Source organism: Sphaerodactylus townsendi, linkage group LG05 (assembly GCF_021028975.2).
Source record: "Sphaerodactylus townsendi isolate TG3544 linkage group LG05, MPM_Stown_v2.3, whole genome shotgun sequence".
Taxonomy (NCBI): Eukaryota; Metazoa; Chordata; class Lepidosauria; order Squamata; family Sphaerodactylidae; genus Sphaerodactylus; species Sphaerodactylus townsendi.
Window position 1 is genome coordinate 46042792 of NC_059429.1, and position 26970 is coordinate 46069761.

Sequence of the window (26970 nt, forward strand, 5' to 3'; positions counted from 1 at the left end):
CAGACTACATCTAGAGATCCAGCATTGTGAGTGTTTAGGATTGGGATTTTTGAGACCCAGGTTCAAATTCCAACTTTGCCATGGAAGCTTGCTGGATTACCTCAGGACAGTCTCAGCCTAACCTACTTCACAGTAGCAGAGGGAGAGTAAGGGGTGGCATGCAAGGAAGGGGGAGGGGGCCCGGCATCTGGACATGGCCCACCCACCCTAGCAGAGGGAGAGGAAGGGTGGCATGCAAGGGAAAGGGAGGGAGTAAGGGGTGGCATGCAAGGGGGGGGGAGGGGACCCGGCATCTGGACATGGCCCACCCACCCTAGCAGAGGGAGAGGAAGGGTGGCATGCATGGGGGGGAAAGGAGGGGAGCAAGGGGTGGCAAAATGCACAAGGAGGGGAGGGAGGACCCTGCATCTGGACAGCTGGCCCACCCACACTAGCAGAGGGAGAGGAGAGGGTGGCATGCATGCAGAGGGAGAAAGGGGAGAGGGGAGTAAGGGGAATGGCAAAAAAATACAAGGGAGGGGAGGGAGGGGACCCGAAGAGCATCCTGGACACGATGGCCCACAGAGAGGAGGTATACAAAAGGGGAAAGGGAGGGAGTAGAGAATTGTATCCCTACAAGGGAGGAGGGCCACACCATCTGTGCATGACTCTTATAGAGGGGGTGAAGGGGTGGCATGCAAGGGAAAGGGAGGATAGGGTGTATACAAGGAGGAGTAAGGTGGCATGTCTAAGGGAGGGGGAGGGGGGCCTGGCATTCAGACATGGCCTACCCAATTCCTAAGCAGAGGGAGAGGAAGGGTGGCATGCAAGGGGGAAAGGGAGGGGAGGTGGGCGCAAGGGGTGTATGCAAAAGGGAGGGAGGGGCCTGAGTATCTGGACATGGCCCACCCACCCTAGCAGAGGGAGAGGAAGGGTGGCATGTCATGGGAAAAGGAGGGGAGTGGAGGTGGCATGCAAAGAGGAGGGGAGGGGACCTGGCATCTGGACATGGCCCACCCACCCTAGCAGTAGGGGGGGAGGAAGGCGGTATGCAAAGGGAAGGGAGGAGTAGAGGTGGCAGGCGTAGGGAGTGGGAGGGACCCAACATCTGGACAGGCCCACCCACACTAGCAGAGGGGAGGAGGAAGGGGTGGCAAATGAGGAAAGGGAGAATAAAATTGCTTGAAAATACAAAGGGAGGGAGGGAGAGGGTGGTACAATATGCAAGCCACAGAGGGGAAGGGGAGGGAGGGACCTAGCATCTGTACATTAAGCCGGCACCCACCCTAGCAGAGGGAGAGAGGAAGGAAGTGGTACGCATGAGGGGAAAAGTGAGGAGAAGGAGATAAGGGGTGGCATGCAGGGAGGGGGGGGGGGGAGGGGAGTTCCGTATCCTAGACATGGCCCACCCACCGCAGCAGAGGGAGAGGAAAAGGCGGGTACGCATGGGAAAGAGAGGGGAGTAAAGAGGTGGCATGCAAGGGAGGGAGGGGAGGGGCCCAGCATCTGGACATGGCCCACCCACCCCATAAGAAAGGGAGGAATTCTTGTCTAAAAGGGGAAAGGAAGGGAGTAAGGCAAGTGGCATGCAAAGCAGGTGGGAGGGGGGGCCATAGCATTCCTGGACAGCTGGCTCCACCCACCCCAGCAGAGAGGGAGAGGAAGGGCAGAGCATTGGCATAGGGAAAGGGAGTGGAGAGTAAGGGGTGGCATGCAAGGGAGGGAGAGGGGACCCGGCATCTGGACATGGCCCACCCACCCTAGCAGAGGGAGAGGAAGGGTGGCATGCAAGGGAAGGGGAGTGAGGGGAGTGAGGGGTAGCATGCAAGGGAGGGAGGGGAGGGGGTCCAGTATCTGTACATGGCCCACCCACCCTAGTGAAGGGAGGGGAGAGGTGGCATGCAAGGGAAAGGAAGGGAAGTAAGGGAGGGGAGGGAGTGAGGGGCAGCATGCAAGGGAGGGAAGGGAGGAGAAATAAAATGGAAAGGTGAACAGTATAAGCCACTTTGGGCCCCCACTGAGGAGAGAGGCAGGATATAATGGAAATATTTTTTTAAAAAATTAAAAACCTATTCAGAGTCTTTTTGTCCACTACATAGTCTTTGGTTGAATCCCCACTACCGTCTTAGCCAGGTTTCAGAACACAAACTAACCAGGTTTGAGGGACGACCTCCCCATTGCTTCCGTGGCAGAAACCGTTTCTGGTGCTCGTTCTCCCTGTTAATCCGCATTCCAGCAGGACCTGGTTGCAAGTGGCATAGACCCCATTAACACGGTTCAGAGCTGATCCAAGGGGAGGGATGAGGGTTGAAACCCTGACTCATTTCCCACCCTGGAGTGTGATGTGGAATTCCGGCAACCAATCTGCGATGCGTGCGCAGCCTTTCCTTGGTTTCATTTCCGCTTTTGCGATTGGCCAGAATGCAAACGTTAAACAGTGAAACGTGTAACTTTGAATTGTTAATGGTTTACGCAGGTAACGATGAACTGTTTGCACAATTAAACAGTTAAACGTTAAACTTTTACATGCTGGTTTTTTTTATCATGCCCCTACAATATACATTTCCACAGTGGGAAAAGGTCCGCTCCTCACTGGGCAAAGGGCACACCAGCCAATTCCCCCAGGGGGGGAGACTACGGGCCCGAAGCAAAGCTTCTGCCTGAAAGTGAGTGGGGATTAAGCTAAGAGTTCTGCAACTGGGTGTGTCTGCTGTAGTGTGCTCGCAACTCATGAGGTGGGGGGGGAGGAGGAGTAAACTCCGATAGCGAAGAAGGACACGGTTTCACAAACGAATCAGGTTTGGACAGTCATGCAGAATTTCAGAGTTAGGGGATTTGACCTTTGTAACATGTAAAGCAGCCCGTAGCCACTCATGGATTAAGATCACTTACTTTTGTGAATATGACAATTTTGATAGCATTTTTCCTCAACAATGTTTACAACTGCTGTACAATAGCTTTTACAGACACTGAAATTTTTAAAAGCATTTTGTTAACACATTTTTCATTTTGTTGAACTGGCATCTTTGTAATTCAGCAAAAGAAACTCAAAGAAAATGAAGGAAAGACAGGATAACTAAGTTAGGTACAGTGGGGATTATGGTAGTCATTTTTATATATAGATTGAAATATTTATAATTATAATAATTCTAATTATAGTATATGTTGTACAGATGGTGATTGCTTAACCCGATGTTCATCAATATTCATACATTGGAAAGATTGCTAATTGTTTCCATAGTACTTGTGAGTGCAAAGAACTGTGTGTAATCTTTAACATTCATTGAATCTGTTGGTCCATTATTTCTATTTTATTACTGCGGAATTGACATTATTAAAGTGAGTGACTTCTCTAGCCACTTCATGGCTAAACTGGAATTTGACATAATGTCTCTTCTATACAAAGCCAATATCATGCTCTCTCTGTTAATTAAACCAGAACTGTTGTTCATAAAATGTGGCTTGATTTTTTTCATTGCTTGCTGTCTTGTTCTCCTACCTTGTAAATTTTAGCTTCAGCGCTTCATGCCACATCAGAGAGGATCTGGAAAATGATGTCATTTGAATCTCCTTTCATCAGTCCCTGTTGGATGCATGTGCATGAATGCTGGCTGATAAATAAGGATGAGACTAAATACCTGAATCTGATGGAACCTTCTAAAAAAAGTTAAATTGCAGTAATATATGTAGTCTCTGAGCTCAGACTTCCTTTTGACATTCCTAAATGTACTTTATTAATTGTAATTTAAACTCTTCTTTATTAACTTTTATTTTAAACAAAATAGAACAAATTAGATAACCAAAGAATTGTGAATGATGAAGCAGCACCTCCAAAATGAGAGTAGGATAAGCCAAATCAAAGTTGCCAATGAGTTTTTGCCACCCCCATCTTCTCAACAACAAAACTTGCCTTTCCAAAAATCTTTTCAAGGGCAGATTATGACTGAGGTTTTGATTGTCCTCAGCATGTGATTCTGAAGTTTGGGAATATGAGTTGGTTGCATAGCTTGCCAAATTTCCTTTTTATAATAAAATGAAGAGATTTAAGAACAGAGAGAATTCTCTGATTGCTTGGAGAGGCAAAGATTTATTTGTATGTGTTTATGGCCAAGAAGCTACAGAGAAGAAGGGCACTTTGGCCTGAGGCCTGCCACTTGGAAAACTGTGTATTCCCAAAGCTAATTCAAATTCCACCAGGTCCCATTTACTGGGTTGAAACTGGGAGAGGGAGGAGCCTTTTTCTATTGAAATTCACTTGGTGCCTTTTAATTTTTTAATACAAAATGCAAAATCCATAGTGCATGTTTAACAATTAATTTACAGTGATTTATGAAGCTATGCTATTTTTTTAAGAGTGACATCCTTTATTCCCCTAAAATCATCACTGTGGGAGATGGATATGGGGACTTTGGCAGCCATCCTAAGAATACTTAGTATTGCTTTCTGAGTGTGGGATTCTCACTGGGCAAAATGTAGCAGGAGTTATAAAAGCTTTTTGGAAGGTTTTATTTATTTATTTATTTATTATTTATATTTTAGATTTCTAGGCCGCCTCTTCCCCGAAGGGCTCGAAGGTTGGGAAATATGGCAGATAGTGTGGAGGTAGATAAATATTTCAGAAGTATGGGTGTATTTTGATTCTGACTCTTCACTCATAGCATAATATTTAAGTTACTAGCAATAATAAAAATGTTGAACAAGGATCTGGGAGATCCTGGTCCAAATCTCCATATGGCCATGGAAACTTACTGGGGAATCTTGGGTGTGAATCTAGTCGATTCTGCACAGCAAATGTATAATGGGTTGCAGTCATTATAAAGGAATCTGTTTTCCTTTTTCCTGTTCACATGCATGCCATGCAGGCAGCAATTGGAGCCCATGGAAATAATCTTGGTTGCTTTTGCGCCTTCGTATAGAGACCCCTCTCTTTTGTTTTAATTTCCTGCAACACATGTGTAGCTACACAGGCATATAGAAATGAACCCCCACAGCCATGCTGATCATCCCGCAATATGATCAGCTGCATCTGCGTAATCCCACAGATGCAACATACAAAAAAAGAAAAAAAGAGAAAGGGGCCTCCCTGCAATGGAGGCAGATTCTCCCTGACTGTGGATGGTGCAGTCGAAGGGAGGGAAATAGAGCCTCCTACCTGGCCGTTCATGTGGGAGTGGCTCCAACCTGGGATTTTCCAAAAGGATCACTGGTTTAGTGATTTTCAAAAATCCTGAATTGAGGAAAATATAACGGGGCAGACTAGTTTTGGGGATGGGATCTGTGTGCAGTCCGCCTCACAAAACAGTTTACACAGCATCCTACACCCATTATTTTTGCCCTGTAAAGAATTGACCTCTGCCTCACAGAGCCATTGTGAAAATAAAATGGGGGAAAGAAAACCATGTGCATCTTTGGAGGGAGGGTGGGATAAAATGTGTTCAATGCGTAGGTAAGTAGGAATGTTTAAAAATGTCTGATTTGGGCATACCAAACTCAAGTGTAGGGCTCATATTCTGTATATGAATCTGCCCATACCCAAAGATCCAGTCATTGCCTTTTTGTGAAGTGTGAGTTGTAGGCACCTGGGAGATGGTTGTCTTTGTTGTGGCCCCAAGGAGAGCAGCAGTGGCGTAGGAGGTTAAGAGCTCATGTATCTAATCTGGAGGAACCGGGTTTGATTCCCAGCTCTGCTGCCTGAGCTGTGGAGGCTTATCTGGGGAATTCAGATTAGCCTGTGCACTCCCACACATGCCAGCTGGGTGACCTTGGGCTAGTCACAGCTTCTCGGAGCTCTCTCAGCCCCACCCACCTCACAGGGTGTTTGTTGTGAGGGGGGAAGGGCAAGGAGATTGTAAGCCCCTTTGAGTCTCCTACAGGAGAGAAAGGGGGGATATAAATCCAAACTCTTCTTCTTCTTCTTCTTTGGAATGGGGTTTGCCACCTGTAGAATTCTAAAATAAGGAATGTGACATGAGTACAAGAAAATCCCATATGTGTCAGAAATACAAATCATTCTTTTGCATATTTGATTACCTTTTATTTTCTTCCTGGGCTGACCTAACTGTTTTAAATTTATTTTTTCCCTAAAATTGCAACAGAGGAGATAAGCCAGTTTCCTTTTCAGTTTTTCTGGGGTGGGGCTGTTGCTCATTGGCAAAACATCTGCTTGGCATGTAGAAGGTCCCTGCTTTCATCACCTGAATCTCCAATTTAAAGGATGAGATAATAGATTATGTCAAAGACTGAGACCCTGAATGTCACTGCTAAACTGAGTAGACCATACTGACATTGATGGACCAGTGGCCTGATTCTATATAAAGCATGTTTATGTGTACATTTGGTAATTTTTTTGCCACTAAGTCACAGTCAATTTATGGCAACTCCTTAGTGTTTTCAAGCCAATGGACATTCAAAGGCAGTTTGCCATTGCCTGCCTGTGCACAGCGACCCTGAAATTTCTCGGTGATCTCCCATCCAGATGCTAACCAAGGTGACCCTGCTTACCTTCTGAGATCTGATGAGATCGATCTAGCCTGGACTATTCAGGTCAGAGCATACATTAAATAAGAGCTGTCTTTAAATATTTCTACAGCCTGTTCTTATACTTATTCAAGAAGTCCAACTGATTCCACGAGGATTTTCTTCCAAGTTAATTTGCCTAGGATGCAACCTTGGAATACGAGCATGGACAAACAAGGAAGAGTATCATGGTTTTAATTTTCATTTTTCGAAGGAAGTTGGCAAATTCTAAGTGCAGGTGAAAAGTATTGTATCCTTAGGCAGCTTTAATTTGCATGCCCAAGCCTTAGTCAGCAGAGTGCCATAAGTACTGGAGATATTGAAGCCATGGATGGGTCACATTTAACTGTTCTCGAACAATTTGTCATATATATTAGTCCCTAACAAGCTTTCTCGATCAGACACCTGGCATCATTATTCTTCCTTTTTCCTGCATTCTGTGTTATAAACGCGTATTAGGTTTGGTCAGAACAAGTAAAATAGAAGTCTTGTTTTCTCAACACAAAAAAAGGAAGTCGTTTATCATTTCTTCTTTATGGCGTAATTCCAGATAGTGTTTCAGCATGTAGCTATGGCTCTGCCCCCTCCGGGGGAGGGCGGTATAAAAATGTAATAATAAATAAATAAATAAACATGAAACTCTACATATTTACTTTAAAAAATAAATGCTGTTTTTCATCCTAAAGAGTATTAAAAGTACTCTAGGAATGTTTGAAAATAAAAACAGGCTAAAAACAATAAATGAATTCACAGTAAAAGCAGCATTGAACAGCCTCAACAAAAACTTGGAACTATCAATTCTACAGTTCCAAGAATGAACAAACCTAAAAAGCTTTAATCACTGAAGGTCTGAGCAAACAAGTTGGTGACTAGAAAAGATGGCATTAGGAAAACATCCTTCAGGAAGGTGTTCCACAAGTGAGTCACACTCACTGAAGAAGACCTTGTCTCCAGAAAACACTCATCCACTCTGAAGGTGGGATTGGACAGAAAGAGAGCCTTTGTTAATGATCTCAACTGATGTACAAGTTCAGCATTCTGTTTCCAATACTGGCCAATCAGATGTCTCTGGAAAGCTTACAAATAGGATACAGACTGCTCCCCTTACTTGTATCTAGTGTCAGGATGGGCCATAGGCCTAAAAATTGATATTAAAGAAAAATGGAAATATAGAACCAAGGATTGAAAAAGGTTTGCTCTCTAGAAAAGGCCAGCATGTCAGCAGTCATGCACTGAGGCAAAGGAAAGATAATATCTATAAGATCTTGTCACTAAGGGCTAAAGATGTGACAGAAGACATATATTTTATAGACTCGTTTTTCAAAACTAGCTATATGCGATGCCTACGTGAAATAATATAGCAATAAAGAGATCAGAGGTTAGAATAGAAAAAGGAATTTGATTAGATAATTGAAAATGTGTTTTTCTATATTTTAATGAACACTAAAATGATAACAAGAGATTTATATTTACTTGTATTTTACTATAATTCTATTCTACTAGAATCACATAGTATATTTGTTAAAATCAGTTTTACCTTTTTAAAATGGAAAGGAACTTTATGATTCAAACCCACCCTTAGGAATGTATGTGAAATCTTTTTAGCTTGGAGAGATTTCTCTCTCTGGGAACAAACTTAGGAATGTGGAAAAAACTGGTTATTTCTGAAAACCTGAAAGACAGAATTCAGTTTATTGCAGCCCCTTGCATATGGGCAGGGAGACACGAGCAGAGGACATGCAGCTTTAGTGATAGGCAGACAAGCCAATCAGATTTTAAGGCTCATGCAGAAAGCATGTGTACGGGGAAAATGATCATATGGGTTAGTATGCAGGTATGATTATGAACTATGATGTGTGTATTCTTGAAAACTATAAAAGACTAAGGTCTTTGTATGGTAGGGGTGACTCTTATAGGCCGTTTCCACACGGGCGGAATATGGCGGCCTGGGGAAGGCAAAAATGCCATCCCCAGGCTGCCATTCGCACAGGGGGCGCAGCTGCATCGCAGCCGCACCGCCCTCATGCCGCCCGACCGGTGCAAAGCCGGTGTTTCCAGAGCGCGCTGGGAAGCGCACTTTTCCGAAAACGCCAGCTTGAAGCCACTGCTGCGCGAACGGCAGCGGCTTCAAGGCGCCTCCCCCCACTCCCTCCCTGCACTTATCTTGTCCCCGGGCCTCCGGCGCGTCGCCAAGGCCTGGGGACACCCCCCCTGCCCTGCGACACTGTGCGGCGCCGTCGTCCCGGCTCCTTCTGGGACCATTCATGCGAACGGTCCCAGCGTCGTCGGGTCGGCGTCGAGTACGCCGACCCGGCCGCTTCCGCCTCCGTGCGGAAACGGCCATAGAGAGTTACCCTGTGTGAACTATCAAATTCAGCACAGTATCTTTTTGTTTAAAACCTGATTCTTTGGTATTTTCTAACTTAGTCTTAAACAAACTCAACTGTGCAGGACCAGAGTCACTAGCTTCTGTTACTGAGATCAGATACTGGTATTGGGACCTCTATATAGGTTCTACAACTTTCCTTGACAATAGTTGTTGACAAATGGCCACCTATGCAAACATTTTTGGGTGAAGAGGGAATTTTCCTTTCTTTTCAGAATCCACTCCCTCCAGTTTCTTTATATGTGCAGTGCTTCTTGCCTCTTAAAGAATTCTATGTAGAAAAACTAGACTCACATAATGCCGATAAAATCCTTCTCTTCAAGTTCTTTAATACCACCTGGGTTAATCTCTAACTAGGACAGTCCCCTCATTCTGCAGGTAGAAGGTGTTGGACCAGTTCCACAATTCACCATTACAGTCCTTAAAATGAGGTTAGGATAGTTCAACTCTCTGTTAATATTTGTAACATATTTGTTACTGTCTACTATCAACATTATATTATGTATATCTTTAGCACATGCCTTTACCATTTGGGGAGATGGGAGGGAAGGAGGGCTAGATGACTTTCCAATATTTTTTAGCATTGGTAGTGGTCCCCAATACTGGCTCTTGGTACATTCATATTCTCACTTGACTAATAGACAGTTGCCCTGAGTTTCACTGGCTTCCTGTCTGAAAGTTTCCAGAATTCTCAGCATTCCTGCAGAACTGGTCTTTGTATTACCCTTGCACAGGTCAGAGTGCATTAGTCAAGTAGCTGGTATGATTAACTGATGTTGTAATATTGGACTTTGTTACCCTAGGTCTTTTCAAGGTCTGAAAGCATCAGTAAGTGGTAGTTAATTGATTAGCAGTTTGATCACAGATTTTAAAAACGACACTTCTGATTAATTGAATGTACCATGTGGGGGTCTGTCCAAGTTTGTAGTGTTTAGATAGTGCCTTCTGTACCCATTCTGATGAGAATATGGGACTAGAGCCAACCATTTGACTTGGTGGGCTACTAATTAAAAAGGCCTGAGGCAGGGTGAGGCAGCTGCCTCAGGCAGATTTGGGGCATTATTAAATGGTGGCAAATAAATTGTCAGTTATGTAGCATATTTTAAAACGAAAACTGAGTTAAATAATAGATATTCATTGGGGAGGAAGAATTTTACCCCCTCAAATGCCAAAATATATTTGATCAGCCCTGAATATTGCACAAGAGGGTATGTGAAGGGAGGGAACACCATTCCCATAAAATATCTTTTGGCCTCTCAACAACAGCCACTGAGACCAGGACAACAGCTGGGAGTTGTAGCCTGAGGCCCTTAGAGAACAACTCCCAGAAGAATACAAAAATGCATTAGAATTGTGCTTTCTCAAGAGATTTAATGAATGGATAGTAAAAGCCAAAGAGTATCATTTGTAGTTTTATATTTGAAGGGAATTTGGATTACATCTCTCTCCCTCACCCCTCCTTTACAGCTAAAAAAATCAGAACGATGCACAATGCACATTTTTATAAGGGGCTTTCAAAGGGCATAAAATATATGTTTGCTGACATTTTGCCTCTAAGGACCCTTTTGAGCACATTATCTCCAGAGCATTGCTCCAATCTGACTGTTTAAAATAGAATAAGTTGGGAAAACTCCCTTCAATGTGTTTTCAATTGCGGATCATGGCACTTCCATCCAACAATTTTGAGGAGATAACTTTTAATTACAATAATAAGAACCACATGGGCAGTTGATTGATGCAAACCTGATGTGTTCTCTTACTTTATTAATCTTTTTAATTAGAGTCAAAAGAATGTTTTATCTGTCGGGAAGGAGACGAGATGGGCCGTGACGCTCTGCTGCACTTCTGTAACTGCAAAAACTTGATTGCTCACCAGAAATGTCTTTTAACTTGGATACAAAAGGTAAGGGAATTGATGCAGAATGTTCTCTTCCAATTTAGCATCTTTAGTCTTTCACTCTTCCTGCAATAGTGTGTTGATGAAATTGCAGGAGGTCTTCATTGCTTTTATTTGCAAATGGATTATGACACACAAGCATCTGTTTACAATGTAATTTTTCCCCAAGTGTTCAGGCTTACTTTCAATTTTAAAATCTATATCTTCGATAAGCCATTTCATTAACTTAATTAACTGCACTTAGACGTGCTCACTGGTTAATCTTGGAAAAGTGTGATCTTGTAACAATCTCAAAACTATATCTTCTGCCTGAAAGCTTTGCCTCCTTGATGTATGAGTGTAGTTCCTCAGCATAAGAAAAATACAAGCTGAATATAGACGCAACAACCATCATGTTAATTCATCATAACAATGCACAGTATTAGAGGTAAAATATTATGTGAGATTTTGTGTTGCATGTGATAGGGATATGCAAAAAAAACCCCTGTTCAGACTTAAGGCAGACTTAATATGTTACTTTCAGACTTCAGTGGGAATGTTTAATATTAAAAGTAAACCTAATAGTTTAGGAAATCAATTGTTTTCAATTCAATAGTCAATTGTTATCAATATCTATATCAATCTACATATATTCCACTTTTTTCTCCAATGGGGACCCAAAGTGGCTTGCAACATTGTTTTCCCATCCTCCATGTAATTCTCTCAACAATAACCATGTAAGACAAATTAGGTTGAGAGAGTATGTGACTGGCTCAAGGTCACCCAGGCAGCAGAGTAGTGATTTGCAGTGGGCTCTCTGAGATCCTACTCCAACAAATGGTCTGTGGGCTTCTGTGATAGCATCTGTTGTTTGTGCTGAAAAAAACCAAACATGGTTTTAGTCCTAGATCTGATTTTAGGTACTCCACTAGATAGTTTAATAGGACTCATAGAGTTGGGCAAGAGACCAGCAAGGACTTCACTTCAAGTCCAATCTGCCTCAGCCAGTTGCAGGGAAACACATACAACTCAAAGCACTCCTGACATGTATGGGTTAAGCCCAGCCTCTGTTTAAAAACCTCAAAAGAAAGAGACTCCACCACTCTCCAAGGCAGTGAATTCCACTGTCAAACAGCACTGATGGTCAGGAAGTTCCTCCTAATGTTTAGGTGCAATCGCTTTTCCTGCATCTTGAATCCATTACTCCATGTCCTAGTCCCTGGGGCAGCAGAAAACAAGCTTGCTCCCTCACCAATATGACATCCTTTCAAATATCTAAGCATAGCTATCATGTCCCACCTTAACCTTGACTTCTCCAGACTAAACATCCCCAGCTCCCTAAGCCTCTCTTTGTAGGGCGTGGATTCCAGATTTTTACCATTTTGGTTTCCCTCCTCTAAACACATTCCAGCTTGTCATTATTTTTCTTAAATTGCAGTGCTCAGAACTGAATATAGTACTCTGGGTGAGTCTGACCAATGCAGAGTAGAGTGGTACAATTATTACCCTCAGAGCAGAGGTGGGATGCAGCCTATTCGCACCTATTCGGTAGAACCGGTTACTAAAATTTTCTCAGTTCGGAGAACCGGTTATTAATGATTAACTCCACTAGGGACAAGGGGGTAATCTCTGTCCCTGGATACAACAAATCTCGTCAAGTGGGGGATGCAAAATCGCCCCCAGGGCCCCCTGTGACCCCCCTGCCCCCCATGGCACCCCCCAAGTGTGTATGAACCGTGTACTGAAATAATACAATATATAGTAATTCTAATTTTTTTTGTTCATTAGTATAAAGGTTGGGAAAGTATTATAAAGATTTTTTAATTTTCTTTTTTTCCCTTGAAATTTATATTGGAAAGAGAGGAGTTTAAACTACTCTTTTAGATTACGGATTTTGGATCTCTCCCTCTGTTAGCTTTCTTTCAAGTGAAATAGATAAAGTAGTTATAGGAATCTCCAATTGCCCACCTCTTCTGTATGTGAGCTGCCATCCTCCTCAGAGCTGTCCCCAGTATGTTCTCAACCCAGTACTGTTTGCTCCATTTTGTCCAGGAAAGTCTCATTCTTCTTAATGTGCTGAAGTATAGATACTTGTGTTTCAAGCTGCTGTACCTTCTCTTCTAACAAAGTAACAAACTTGCAGTTGCTGCAGGTGTAGCTACCATATCCTCTGGCAGAAAAACAACATTCCACAGCTGTTGCAGGTGACAGCAGCAACTCCTTGATGATCCATATTCAGGTGTCTTAAATTCTGCAGAACAGATTTCTGGGCCTCTTTTTCAAAAGTCCCCTTTTACACTTGACCACTAAAAATGCAAGTTAGCTTTGGTTCTTTATAGCCCAGTCCTGTTCACTGAGCTCCAGACTGTGACCTAAGGATAGTTTGATAGACCTTGGGCCAAAACAGACTATCAGATAGCTGATATGTGTGTAGCTTTGTGGTACTTTTGCATATTTAGCAAAAACTCATGTGGTATGCAGTTGAAATGATCATCATAACACTAAAAGCTGTTCGAAAGCAAGATTGAGCTAGCTAAAAGAGCAAGAGGGGGTTGACTGAGAAACATTGAAGGCAGTCTTCTCTGGAGGACAAAGCTTGTTTTACAAGCTATGGAGCTGAAAAAGGACAGAAAAGAAATCTGAATTTGTTAGTTGGAAGACCTGAACTATCTTCCATTAGAACTGCAGTACCTGGAAAGAGCTAAGCATTCCTTCTTCAGAGCAGCAGTGATTGGAAATAGGAAGGAACAGAACTTGCCATTTTGCTTGGCGTTTATGTGAATCCAAACCACAAAACTCCCCCCAAAAGCCATTTTTAATTTCCCAGGCTATTTGGCAGAGCTGAATAGAGAACACAAGCACTCAGATCTTTGTGCCACCTTTGTCTCCCAAGCCCTAATGAGCTTGACAGATGGAGGCAGGTGAAAGTGAGAGAATGGGGGGGGGATGGCCTCATCCCACAAGCGGGGCTGAGCAACCCTGCATGTGAGATCACCCCTTGCCTCTCTAGATGAGTTGCTGGAATATTAAGAGAAGAAGCAGCAATCAGAAGCAGAAAAGCAACCACTGCTCAAGCTGGTCCATGCCAAGGTGCCTTTCAGCTTCTATCTAGAGGCCTACGGGGCCCCAGAACAAGTGGACGACTTCTGGTGCACAGCCTTGTAGGCTAAGTCTGTGGCTCTCTAGACTATCTGTTTTGCCTTGTTCCCAGATTATCTAGTGATTCAGATAAAGTCACCTTTGGCCTAGACTGGGTGCCTAAAAAGCTTGATGTCTCCATTGAAATGCTGGAGGAGCTGGACATCTCCATTCTATGGGGGACTGGACTTCGTCCTGAGGAAGAAGAGATGCCTGACACTGCACCCCTGCTAATGACACCCGATGAGCCCAAAGCCCCCATGTTGGATAAGTCAGTGATTGGTGATCACCCTTGCCTCTGCTATCAGGGCTTGAACAGTAGAGACGTGGGGAGAGCGGACATGATCCTGCATATCATTTGGAACAGCCCGACATGCAAGATCCCCCCCACCTCTGCTCAGCTCAGCATGCCAGATTGCCCCACTACCTCTGCTGTCCAAAACCTTCAGGTTTGGATTTCAGAGGCAGGGGGAGACCAGACATGATGCTGAATGCAGGACTGAGCCACCCAGCTTGCAAGATTACCCCTCATCTTTGCTGTCCAAGCCCTTCCAAGCATGATCCCACATGCCGGGCTTAGCAGCCCAAGATGCAAGATTGCCCCCCTGTCTCTGCTGTCCAAGCCCTTTTTGGCTTGGACAGGTGAGATGGTGCGAGAGTGGGCAAGTCTTCTGGGCTTGGACATCAGAGGCAGGGGAGAGCAAAGGCAATCCCTTATGCTAAGCTGATCGGCCTGGCATGCAAGATCACTCTCCTCTCTTTGCTGAAGCAGGGGGAGACTCAGCACAATTTTGCATGCAGGGCTGAGCAGCCTACTATGCAAAATTGCACCCCCCTGGGTTGGCCAGCAGAGGCGGGGGAGAGCAGGCATGATCCTTCATGCCAGACTGAGTAGCCAGCATGCAAGATCACCCTCCCCATTTCTCCTGTCCACGCCCTTTGACGTAGATCAGCCCTGCATGCAGGATCTGTCCCTTTCTCTAGCCCTGCAGTTCCCTACAATTTCAGGTTTGTATTCTTTTAACCCATATATTTTACCAAGTTAAAGACATCCGAACCCGAAATTTACTGATAGTTTCTATCAGTGCCCAAGCCTACTTGCCACAGCTGAACTGAAGAACTGCACTGAAGCACCCTAGTACAGAGCTGCTCCCCCTTGTCTTGCAAGGGGAACAGGGGAACTGCTCCGAGGACAACTGCAAAGCTGGAAAACACATCTGGTGTCTTTCCAGGAAGAGTTCTTGCTGTAGCAAGAAAGATTTTTGGGACTCTGCTCCAAACTTGGTCTCTGGAAGAACACACAATGCTGTCTGCAAAGGACTCAAGTGAACTCTGCTATACAATAGTGGTTAGTGAACCAGTGTTGATACTTTGGGGGATGTTTTTACAAATGCTTTCTGTTGTAGTTTAATAAACTGGATTTATATTTTGAGCTTATTAGAATTACTCTAGACTTTGAACCTGGATCTTGGGGACTCAAGGGGTTACACACGTGCTGCTGCTCCACATTTCTATGTGCCTATGAGCTACACAGCTGTAGTGATGTTTTTCATATATTCCATTTCTCTATTTGCAGAGATCTGGTCTGATCACTTGATTACAGCCTCAGAGGGGTTAAACAGGTAGACAGAAACTGATGTTACAAGCTATATGATAGCCATGTAACAACCCGCTATGTACTAGCTGTAACCATGCGATAAGATAAACATATTTAGCCTCTGACTACCTGAGAAGTCCAGCATTATTTTACCTGTCCCTTCCAGCTTCCCAGACTTTCTATGTACTACACTTGATCTTAGCCAAAAGGCTGAGAAGTGATCGACTTTCTATGTAGATATCAAAGGGTGGCCAGAGGCAATTGAAACCTGCTTCCTGTGGTGCAGTCCTCCTAAGCAGAGTTATTTGATTTTAAGACCATTTACTTCATTGGATTGATAAGGGTGTAATTTGGCTAAAATAGCACTGTTTATGTGGTAGGCTACTGTGTGATTAGCAGACATCCTACAATGGGAAAGAGGTTGTTAGTTTCAATGGAAATAGTGACTATAGTGCTGTCTTATCCTTTTCAAATGCAAGGAGAATCTTACACTGGAAAAGTTGCAAGATCAGGCTATAAATAAGTGGGATGTTGAGTTCCAAAAGTTTATAAAACTCCCCTTAATTTGAAGCAGATGTAGTACATATTCTGTGTCAGCACTAGTTAATATGTTCACAGTCCCACAGTTAAGGGGAAAAAAAGATTTGATTTCTTCTGTTCTCCAAAGTCTTAACAAACCTAAAAGTATAATTTTGGTTATATTATCTGGAGGGGTTTCTACTTTGTTTCCAGAACAGAAAGCCAATCTAGTGGTCATGTTTCTAAATGCTATGTGATAGTCCCCATTTTTGCTAACATTTACTGCTGTTAAATATTACTTCTGTGTTATGCCAACAGTGTAGCAGCAGAGACTGTGATCCGAAGCCTGTTTAGTGGGTGCGATGAAATCAGGCAATTACTTTTGAAGAAATATGCTTAAGGTGTGCAACCTTGTACAACTTACTTATATTCTGAATAATGGGGCATAGCTCAGAGAAAGAACACAGAAGCCATTGGCTCCTATAATGAAATACCTAAGTCTAGCAGTCCCAAGGACTTAAACTGCAATAATCTAGAATAGGTAATTTCAAAACTGTAGCTTTTAAAACATAACACTGAGTGAATTTATTCTTGAATAAATCCATTTTATTTCAATAGCATTTATGTTGTCACAGCTAAGCAGGGTTTATGATTTATACTACTTTCAACCCTATCATGTAGATCTTTGGTCTTCAGACTATGACTTGAGACCCTCAGGTAGGTCATAGGCCCCAACTGGTAGGTCATAAATCCCAATAAAGCCACCATTTTTGCATCCTTTTATATGCTGCTATATGTATGTGTAGGTGTGTATATATGTACTTGATGTGCTGTCAATGATAGATAGATAGATAGATAGATAGATAGATAGATAGATAGATAGATAGATAGATAGATAGATGAATGAATGAATAGATGAATGATGAATGGATGGAATGGAATAGATAGATGGTGGGTGGAGTGGGTAGGTGGTGGGTGGGGAGGTAGGGGGGTAGGTGGGGGGGTGGGTAGGGAGGGGGGTGGGTGGGTGGGTGGGTGGTGGGGTGGGTAGATAGATAGATAGATAGATAAGATAGATAGAGATAGATAGACAGGCAGGCAGGCAGGCAGGTGCAGGCAGGCAGGCAGGTGGCAGGCAGGCAGGCAGGCAGGCAGGCAGGCAGGCAGGCAGGCAGGCAGGCAGATAGATAGACAGGATAGATAGGATAGATAGATAGATAGATAGATAGATAGATAGATAGATAGATAGATAGATAGATAGATAGATAGATAGATAGATAGATAGATAGATAGATAGATAGATAGATAGATAGATAGATAGATAGATAGAGCATGAGTGTTCTGCTTCCAGATCACATGCTAAGAGGAGGAGTAGAATGGCAAGACAATGTGACTCAGCAGGTGGAGAAGATTCTTCCGTGGCTCTGATCATTGGCACATTTCATCTTGTGTAACTAATACTTCTTGTCCCTAACTCTTCTGTCCACTGCCCGTGGCCTGGGCTTTGACATCAATGAGATGATAACTATGACTCCCTCTTCCTGTCATGTGAAGTTGCAACTTAGTGAGTTCCACAGTCAGTAGGTCCTATGTTTGAAAGTACTGAAGTCCACTGATGTAGATAGTATGTACATTTTTAAAAGCATATGTTATGGCCTACTTAGAGTATCGGTAGGAGTTCCATACTAAAATGATTCTTCTTCTTTCTAGGCTATTTTCCCAGTGGAAGGATTAGCACAGTGACTGTCATTTCCACAAGTCTCTGTTTGGTGCATCCGCAGGGCTCAGGTTGGTAGCACGCTTGTCTTCGTTGATGGTGTCCATCCACCTTTTCTTTGGCCGTCCACATGGTCGTTGTCCTGCTGTCTCCAAATGTAGTTCTCTTTGAAGCACTGATGTTGGTTCTCTTCTCATGACATGGCCATACCACCATAGTCTGGCTTCCTGCATTTTCTTGCTAATTGCTTGTATTCCTAGTCTTTGACGGATGTCATCATTTGGCACATGGTCAAGAAGTGTCAGGCCAAGTGTCCATCTCAACATTTTCATTTCTATTGTGTTAAGGGCTTGTTTGTGTTTCTTTGTTGCTGGCCAGCACTCTGCCCCATAGAGGGCTACTGGACGAACAACTGTAGTATAGATCTTAGCCTTGAGTTTTTCAGGCATTTTAGAGTCACATAGAATGCCAGTAGTTTGCCGCCATTTCAACCATGCTGAATTTATTCGTGACCATATGTCTGGCATTGTGTCGCCATCCATGGAGACCAGGGACCCTAGGTATTTAAACTGGGTGGCCTTCTTCAGTGTTTGTCCGTTAATTTGAATTGTTGTTCTCGTTTGAGAGCCACATTGTAGATACTCTGTTCTGGGTATGTTCAGTTGAAGTCCATTTTCACTGAGTCTATTTTCACTGAAATGAGGGGAATGCCCCATGTGACAGTTTCATGATGATGCGACCATTAATACTGCAGCTGGCGCATCGCACCACTTATCACTGCAGACCGTTGCCCTGTTGGTTGGGTATCCAGCAGGCACCACTGGGAGGTGGGGTTGGATTTTTACCAGCCACTGAAATGATTCTACCATGTAATTTTTTTTGTATGGAGAAAACATATTAAAGTAGTAGGGCTTTAAATGTAGAGATCCAGTAAACTTACTGTTATTTTCAAAATCCACTTGCAAAGTAACTGCCTTCCTAATGCAAATCACAGGCATCTTACATTTTAACACAAAACTTGCTTGCATTTTATTTGTCTTTAGAATGTATAAAAATGTTGCATTACTGAATAACAGGCTTAATTTCTTAGGCAATCCCAGATTATTCATTGACTCTCCTATCCCACTTCACCATGTTCCCTTTCCCCATTCCTGGCCTCATGACCTATTCTCTGGGTACCACCCACGGTTGGAGACTCACTCTGTTAGGAAGAAAAGTAGGCCTGCATAGGATTTTAGGGAGGATGGTAGATTCTGTCACAGCTTTTCATAATTTTTATATGGAAGAGCATTCAGTCATGCAGTTCTCCTAATTATGGTGTGACATGATACAGGGCCCAGTAGAGACTTTGAAACACTGACAGGTGTGGCCATGGTCCATCATGATTCCCAACATTTTTGAGGCCTCCTGATCTTTTTCTTACCTTGAGTTCAAGGTCAGACTAAACATGATGACTGTGGCCAAGTTACATAAATTGTGAGTGGCAGTGAAGGTCTAATTTTAATATCTAAAAGGAGGTGGGAGTGTTGAGCTAATGTTCCTTCTTCCTTGTCTTACTGTTCATAGTTCCAAGCCCTGTTTTCTCAGCACAGGTGAATGAAGAAGAGAAGGAATCCACCAGATTGGAATGTCAATGTTGTGTACACAAAAAGGATCGTATTGGTTCATTTACTGACAATTCCAGTTCTTAGCAAGTGTGACTCATCATAACTGTATTTAAATGAGATAAGTTATTTTTTTAAAAAAAAATTAAAATCCCAAGCAAGTCAACTTTTGCTCAGTTTGTCTGTTGTTCCCAGCATAAAGCTGTATGGTGAAAGGACTGAGGGACTTGCTTCAGCTCTAGATTCTGACGACGGTGGCTTGGCAAAGATTTCCACACACGTGTTTGTCATATCTAACTTATTAAGCAATTGAATTTAGTAATAATGACTTAAAGTAACCATCTGTCAAAGATAAGAAATGTCTAAGTTAACCCTCAGGCTTCCACAGATGCTATTGCATGATGCCCACAACATTCCTTTGGTTGCCAAAGGGAAAGTGGCAGTGGCCCAAAAGCTAACGGAGGAGAACACATTCCTTTCCGCTTTCTGACAAATTGTTGGTGGTTTCTCTCCCCCCCCCCTTTTTTTTTTTTGCTTTGGCTAAACTATAACTGCAATATCCATTTTTTTCTTTCTTAAAAATGTTACATATTGGTTTAATTGTCTTTTGAAAGCTACAAATAGCTTTTAGCCCTTTCCACATTTTTTTTTAAAAATTCAACTGAAATGGATTATTCCTGAAAAGAGCTTGCTGACACTGTCTTCATAAATTCTGCTCTTTTAATCCCTGGTTCACATGAGACAATCAAATATTTTTTTCTTCCCGGGGCTAACTCAGTATAAGGCAGATTCATATGACTGAGGGGGGAGATAATTGACAGTTGCTGAGAGAGTGACAGAAAAAAATGATTTAATCTTTTTTACAAACATAACTTAAAGGATGTGTAAATTGAAGCTTTTACAGAAACATACCAAACTATATGACAGAATACTAACTTTTGGAATAGATTGCCACAGAATATTGTTACAGTCTATTTAGATCACAGATGTGCAATGGAGGCAGAGCTGGTGCTGTGTGGTGCATTCTGAATGCTGACTCTTGATTCCTGTGGTGGTATTATGCATGTGTGGATCTGAATGGGACACAGGATTCCAGAACCGCAGCAGTGCAGATGCAGCAGAGTCAAAATGGTGCAAGATGGCTTCCTGGTGCCTACTGGTACAAGCAGACTTACACTTTGTCTTGGCAGACCATTCAGTGCAAAGCCAAGGTGGACTTCAGCTTCAGGATGGTTTTAATCTATGTTCTACTTACTTGTTGCCATGCAATGTTGTTGTGCAGTTTCTTTATTGCTAGTTATTATGAATCAAACACAAAATGAGTCAGTGCGATGTGGTAGTTGAAGCATCAGACTAGGATATGGGAGACCCAGGTTTGAATCCCCTTTCTACTAAGGAAGCTTACTGCATAACCTTGGGCCAGTCATATACGCTCAGCTTAGCCTGCTTCACTCGGTTCTTGTGAGGATATGATGGAGAAGATGAGAAAACTGTAAGCCACTTCGAGTTCCCATTGAGGAAAAAAGAAGGGTAGAAATGATTATGTTGCATTGTAAACATTTTTGTAGAGTGACTGCAGCCCCTTAAGAAAACAAGGAAGCTCTTCTGCTGATAGTTTTCATACAGACATTCTTTATTTTGCTTTAGCTCACCCTAAGTCAATGGCATTTTGTCCTATTCTTCCTCCATCTGCCCTGTGTTATCTGGTACTCACCTCTGACCCTCATGTTCCACACAAGAATAAGAATCAGCTCTTGTTCAATTGGCTACTTCCACTTTTAACTCTAAACATTCTGAAACTGTTGCATTAGCATGTACCGAGCACTAAAATTGCTGAAGTTGCACTAGGACTGTTCAAACAGGCTCATGCTACCTTCTTTTATATTCTGGAGCATTAAGTAGCTCTCTGGAAATAAGTATGTCAGCAGTATATTCATAGGGACAAACATGTGCATAAAATCAGAAACCAAATGAAGTTGATCTACTAGTCCACAGCAGGAGATAATCTGACAGCAAAATGTTACTCTGCTCTCGTTACTGATCAATATATATGAAATGCCCTTGTGCATTTATAAATTCCATAAACCCTGCAGGAAATAGGAGGACTCAAAATGTAGCCATATAGTGATGGAAAAGACACTGCCTGCAAAATGGAATGCACAGACACCTAATCAAGATAGGTGAGCAAAGGTTAGTGTGTTGCATATTTAGTTGTACAGCTAAGGAAATGAAAGCACAGTTCTACAATGTCATCCCCATATTTCAAATGGGAAACAGAGAGGTTGGCCTACCTTTACCCAGAAAGTTAATGGCTACTCAGGAAAGCTCCCACTGGCCCTCACTAGACTTGCTGAGTTCAGCATGGTGGTTCTGTCAAGTGCCTGACCATCATCTTCTAATGTTACAAATGCCAGCTCCCAGCATTCCTCTTTTTTCTCCACCATTCTTGTCACACTAGATCAAGGGGATATTTAGAGATAAATGTGCTTGACTCTTAGTATATGCTCAGACGCTATTTATCATAACAGTTCCTATTTAAATGTTTTTATTTTACTTCATTTATGCTCTTTCTTTATCCCTAATGGGGACTCTTACTAATCTGGGCAAGAAGAAGATAATAATGAAGGCTGGGAGATTGAAGACGGTCCCCTTGTCATGGACAGATCACTACTTGTTTGGGTTTAGATTTACACGAATACCAAAGCTCCACAGGGGAGGGGGATCAATTAGGACAATCCATTCCTGTAGCCTGATGTATCCAATTTGATTTCAGATGACACTAGTGGATTTTCCTGCTGATATAGTTGACATTCCTGAAGGGTGCCTGGATTGACCTCTGGAATGAGTAACTGAACTAGGTGATTGTTATGATAGCTAGGATATTGTGGGTTTTCTGGGTTGTATGGCTGTATTCCAGTAGTATTTTCTCCTGACATTTCACCTGCACCTGTGGCTGGCATCTTCAGAGGATACAATTGCTCTTCGATGCCCTCTCTCTTTGCTAAGAACCTGGGCATCCCCTTGGTTTTTGGAGGAGCTATGAATGATGAAAATACTAGATACTGCCCCTAAAGAGACAGTGGAGAAAGTCTTGGGATCAGCTCAACAACAGCTCATTTTGAAACCTGCACCTTGACAATGATGGGGATAAAGAAAGAATATTCCTATACCACCATTGCAGCTGCACAGTACAGACCTATGGCATTCTTCCAGGTCATCAGGAGTCCTAGTGGACTACACACACACACACACACACACACACACACACACACACACACAAATGTGTGTATGTGTGTGTGTATACATGTATGTATATATATAGTATATATACATGTATATACTATATATCTATCCCTGTGTGTGTATATGTATGTATAGAGTGCATATAGGAGGAGGTGGACTGTTCTGCAGCCTGCTGTGGTCAGTTTGCTAATCATTTTATAAATGAAATTTCTCTCATCCTCTTGGACTCCACATTCCAACTTAATTCTACATTAGGAGTAACAGGATCAGATGATCCCAGGGTGCTGATTTGCCTTGTTGTGTGGGATACCTTTCTGAGGATGAAGACAGGATTTTTGGATGCTTAAATGTACTGGGGGAGGAAGCTAACAGACTGGGTCTGGGAGACAGTAAATGCTTCTCTGAGAATGGTTTTCCCTGCTTGGAAGTGGATAGAGGTGTGTCCGCTCCTAAAGAAACCTACTCTGGACCTACGGGAGTTGAATAACTACCATCCACATTTCAAATATACAATTCTTGAGTAAGGTGATTGAACAAGTGGTAGCTGGACATCTTCAGTAACCAGCAAAGAGGGCCCAAACGTACCGGGGTGGGAGCCAGGGATTGGAGTGTCGCAGGGGTTTCAAGCCTTCTGAGCAGAGGAGGACCCTCTCTGGATGCCGCTGTCTCTTCTGGGGCCGCTGGAGCCAGGGTTCTGGCCAGGCCAAAAGGACTAACGAGCAGGACCCTGTGGTCACTGGATTTTTGTTGTGAGCCATAGCAACTCGAGCACACATGCTAAAATCTACATTTCTCCCGCTTGCAGGACCCCTGGTTGAAGTCCCAGCAAGTGAACCTGGGGAAATATCGTTGCAAAGCACCCTTTTTTCATTGACTATCTCCTTGGGCTTTTGAGAGCTGATGAACCGAGGTCATCCAGGTCTGATCGTGAATTAAGTCCCACCGCAGCCTGGAACAATGAGATGCACTCTTCCGGAATACCTCATCATAATGTAATGCAGCTGAATCCCCAGCCAGCGAGCAGTCTTTAAGTACATTGGCCCAATGTGCAGCTAAATGTCATGCCTTTAGTGTATAGGCCGCTCCCACTAGTGCCATATATTCAGCATAGCCCTTTGACCAGTTGTCAAATGTATGGTCAGCCCTCCTAATGTGTCCCTTTTTGTTACTGGAACAGAAACCAGACAAACCTTCCGTTCTCAACACCATGAAGATGTCCACATAGTAGCCATCCAACACTCTTTCCCTGATTTTTCTGGGAAGATGGGACCCCGGGGGATGAAGACGAACCTGGCTGAAGACGAACCTGGGCCCTCAGGAGCTACCTGAGATGGAGGCACACCAGCACTCAGCCTCCTCCTCCTGACAAGCCAAGTGAGCAGGGAGGGTACCTGTTCCCCTTGCACAGCCACCTGTGCAGAATCCTCATCCGATGACTCACTGGATGAGGAGGTGCTAGGAGACCACCAGGAGGACCAAGAGCACCGAGCAGACTTCCGCTCTCTATGCCTGGTACCCGAGCTATTGCTACTGGCCTTTTCTGCTGGAATGGACCCTTCCCCATCCTGTCCTGACTCAATAACTAGTGAAGGACCCATGGTGGCAGAGGCCTGCCTGTCCCCACGATGTAACAGGTGGGGGCTGGTCGCAAAAGGACCCTGAGGAAAGACCTCCCTCAACAGACCCGTGCTTGCCGGGCCAAGCAGGGGATAGCTCCCAAAGGTTGGCCCAGGGTTCAAACCCAGGACCTGGAGGGAAGAAAAATAAGAATAAGGGCTGCTGGCTCCCAGTGCAAATGCCTGCTGGGCCCCACTGAAACTGCCCAGCCACTGGGCGAAAAATGGTGCAGGTGTCACCTGGCCTGGCCAGCCCGTTGCAATGGGATGGGTCAGGTAAGGTGAGCAAACATATGACACAAAAGGGTACCCAGGAGCTGGCAGATTATCCACTCACCCTAGACCCATGAATGGTGAGGCTGAAAGTGCTGCCTTGGTGGGCAACTCTGGTGTGGCCACCAATCCAACTGACTGCTCTAAGGAAGGCCAATCCACTGCCTCCACTGCAGAGCTGCGAGTCCTGGGATGGGACGCCTGCTCGAGCCACTGCAGGGGTACCCTGCTCTTGCCCCCTGGCCCCTGGTGTGACCGAGGCCTGATGCTGTGAGAGTGCTTTCTCATTCTTACTTGTTTGGGGCACCATAGCCTGACAATGCACCTTTGGTGTGACGCCAACTAAGACAGCCAACAATTGTTGGTATCTACTCTTTTACTATAACTCAACACAGCCCGACTATTATAATGACAGGCAGATGACCATTCAATCCCCAGTAGAATATAACTTGTGAACCAGAATTAATATTGAACAGTAACTGCCCTAAGCTTTATTAATTATTAACTGACCCCAACTCTAATAACTATTAACTACTATCAATTACATAAAACACCCTATCCCTTATGAAGTAAAGCTGAACTGGATCAAACAACTGCCACTCTCAACTATACAAACTATTATTTTTGGGGGGTGCTGTGTGGTTTCCGGGCTGTATGGCCGTGTTCTAGCAGCATTCTCTCCTGACGTTTTGCCTGCATCTGTGGCTGGCATCTTCAGAGGATCCTCTGAAGATGCCAGCCACAGATGCAGGCGAAACGTCAGGAGAGAATGCTGCTAGAACACGGCCATGCAGCCCGGAAACCACACAGCACCCAAGTGATTCCGGCCGTGAAAAGCCTTCGACAATACTTTTTTTTTTATTTTATTGTATTTTAATTTTTAAAAATGTAACTTCAGTCAGTAAAATACCCCAACTGGGTGACTGTGAGAGCCCAGGAGCCAGCTCTGACTCGCAAGCCACCTAGCAAATGGTCGCCCTGCTAACGAACAGCCCACCTAAAATGACTGCCCCATACTTTAATGCACAGCCCGCCTAAAATGGCCACCCCTATGCACCAGGGCTCTGCCACGAGACAAGGAGGCTGAGGGAAATGCTGACATGGAAACACGCAGCAATTCCCCTGCACTGCCTTTGCCAACCCCCTAACCCCAGCAATAAAAGTAAAAGGACGGTGTGTGTGTGTGAATGTCCACTCCATCGCTCGCAGCAGCTGTGCAGCAATTGAACTTGGGCTGTGCAGCACTTGACGAGACTTCCCAGCTGCGGAAACCCCCCAATTGCCACAACGCCCGAGGCTCCACTCCTAACTTGCTCAGCCTGCTCTTCCAAAACTTGGCCTACACCAGTGTGAGAGCGAGCGACTGTTCCTCTTAATCAATGGCCTAGATTGAGGCTGAACTTTTATAGGCATGCCCAGCTTCCTTCATCACAACTCAATGATCAGATCGACATTGGGGAGGAAGAGCAGCCGCTCACTCATCCCCTGCCGCAACAGCACCCCATGCTGAATCATGGGCTGTGTTTTGAGAATTTGATTTTCATTACAAAAACTTAACAGTTGGGGGGAAAAAACCAGAAACCATTTTTTCCTGAATGGTTTAATATATGTATAAGAAAGGATACTTCCTGTTTATAAGGGATTTTGTATTACTTTCATGCTTGCTGTTTGGGTAACTATTCAAATGGTTATTATAATGCCGTGGTGGCGAACCTTTGGCACTCCAGATGTTATGGACTACAATTCCCATCAGCCCCTGCCAGCATGGCCAATTGCCCGTGCTGGCAGGGGCTGATGGGAATTGTAGTCCATAACATCTGGAGTGCCAAAGGTTCGCCACCACTGTTATAATGGATGTGGGGAAAAGGAATTAAACATTCCTCCAAAAATATAACTTTTTTCAATTCCTGTGAAAATGTAGTCTTTTTTTCCTTTTGGTCTTCCTGCTCAGCCTCTTCTTTATGTTATTTCTGTATTTGGACTCACAGCGCTGGGTGACTATCAATTGAACAGAATGGATGACTCTCAGGAGAAAAAGAAGTTTTCTGTTGTCTTTTTAAAAATTTCCCCTGTAGGTGCTTTTGTAGTTTTAAAATGCAGATTTGAACATTTCAAATGCTATGAAATGGAGTACTCTCCTCAGTTCTTTACAACTGCTGGAATATGCCTATCCCTTTTTGGCTGTAAAATGAAACTACAAAATCTGATTATACTGTACTGAGAATGTTTTGCCATACTTACTGATGGGCACATTGGACAGGAATCACACAGCAAAAAAAACATTCTAGTGTATAGACATAGTAAATCACAACCCTTTTGTGTTGGGTTATTCTCTTGGTTACAATATAATACAAGGAGTTCATATTTCAGAATCAGTAGAAGATTTCTTTTCTGATAGTGGTTATACTTTTGTGCTTGCCAACCATATTTTCTTATACATATCTATGCTTATATTTAGAATCATTAGCAAGTGGCAAGATAGGTGCTGTAAATGCTAATTATGTAA

At 43.6% G+C, this 26970-nt stretch overlaps 1 protein-coding gene across 1 annotated transcript; it reads right to left on the reverse strand.

The window, feature by feature from the left end:
- Positions 1 to 17757: 17757 nt before the first annotated feature.
- Positions 17758 to 18444, reverse strand: LOC125433337. Its single transcript, XM_048497841.1, has one exon. It carries the CDS (start codon positions 18442 to 18444, stop codon positions 17758 to 17760), a length of 687 nt encoding a protein of 228 aa, XP_048353798.1.
- Positions 18445 to 26970: the final 8526 nt, after the last annotated feature.

What these genes read in the sequence shown, in the direction of transcription:
- LOC125433337 (XM_048497841.1), bottom strand. Translation starts at nt 18,444, where the DNA reads ATGGGGCATTCCCCTCATTTCAGTGAAAATAGACTCAGTGAAAATGGA.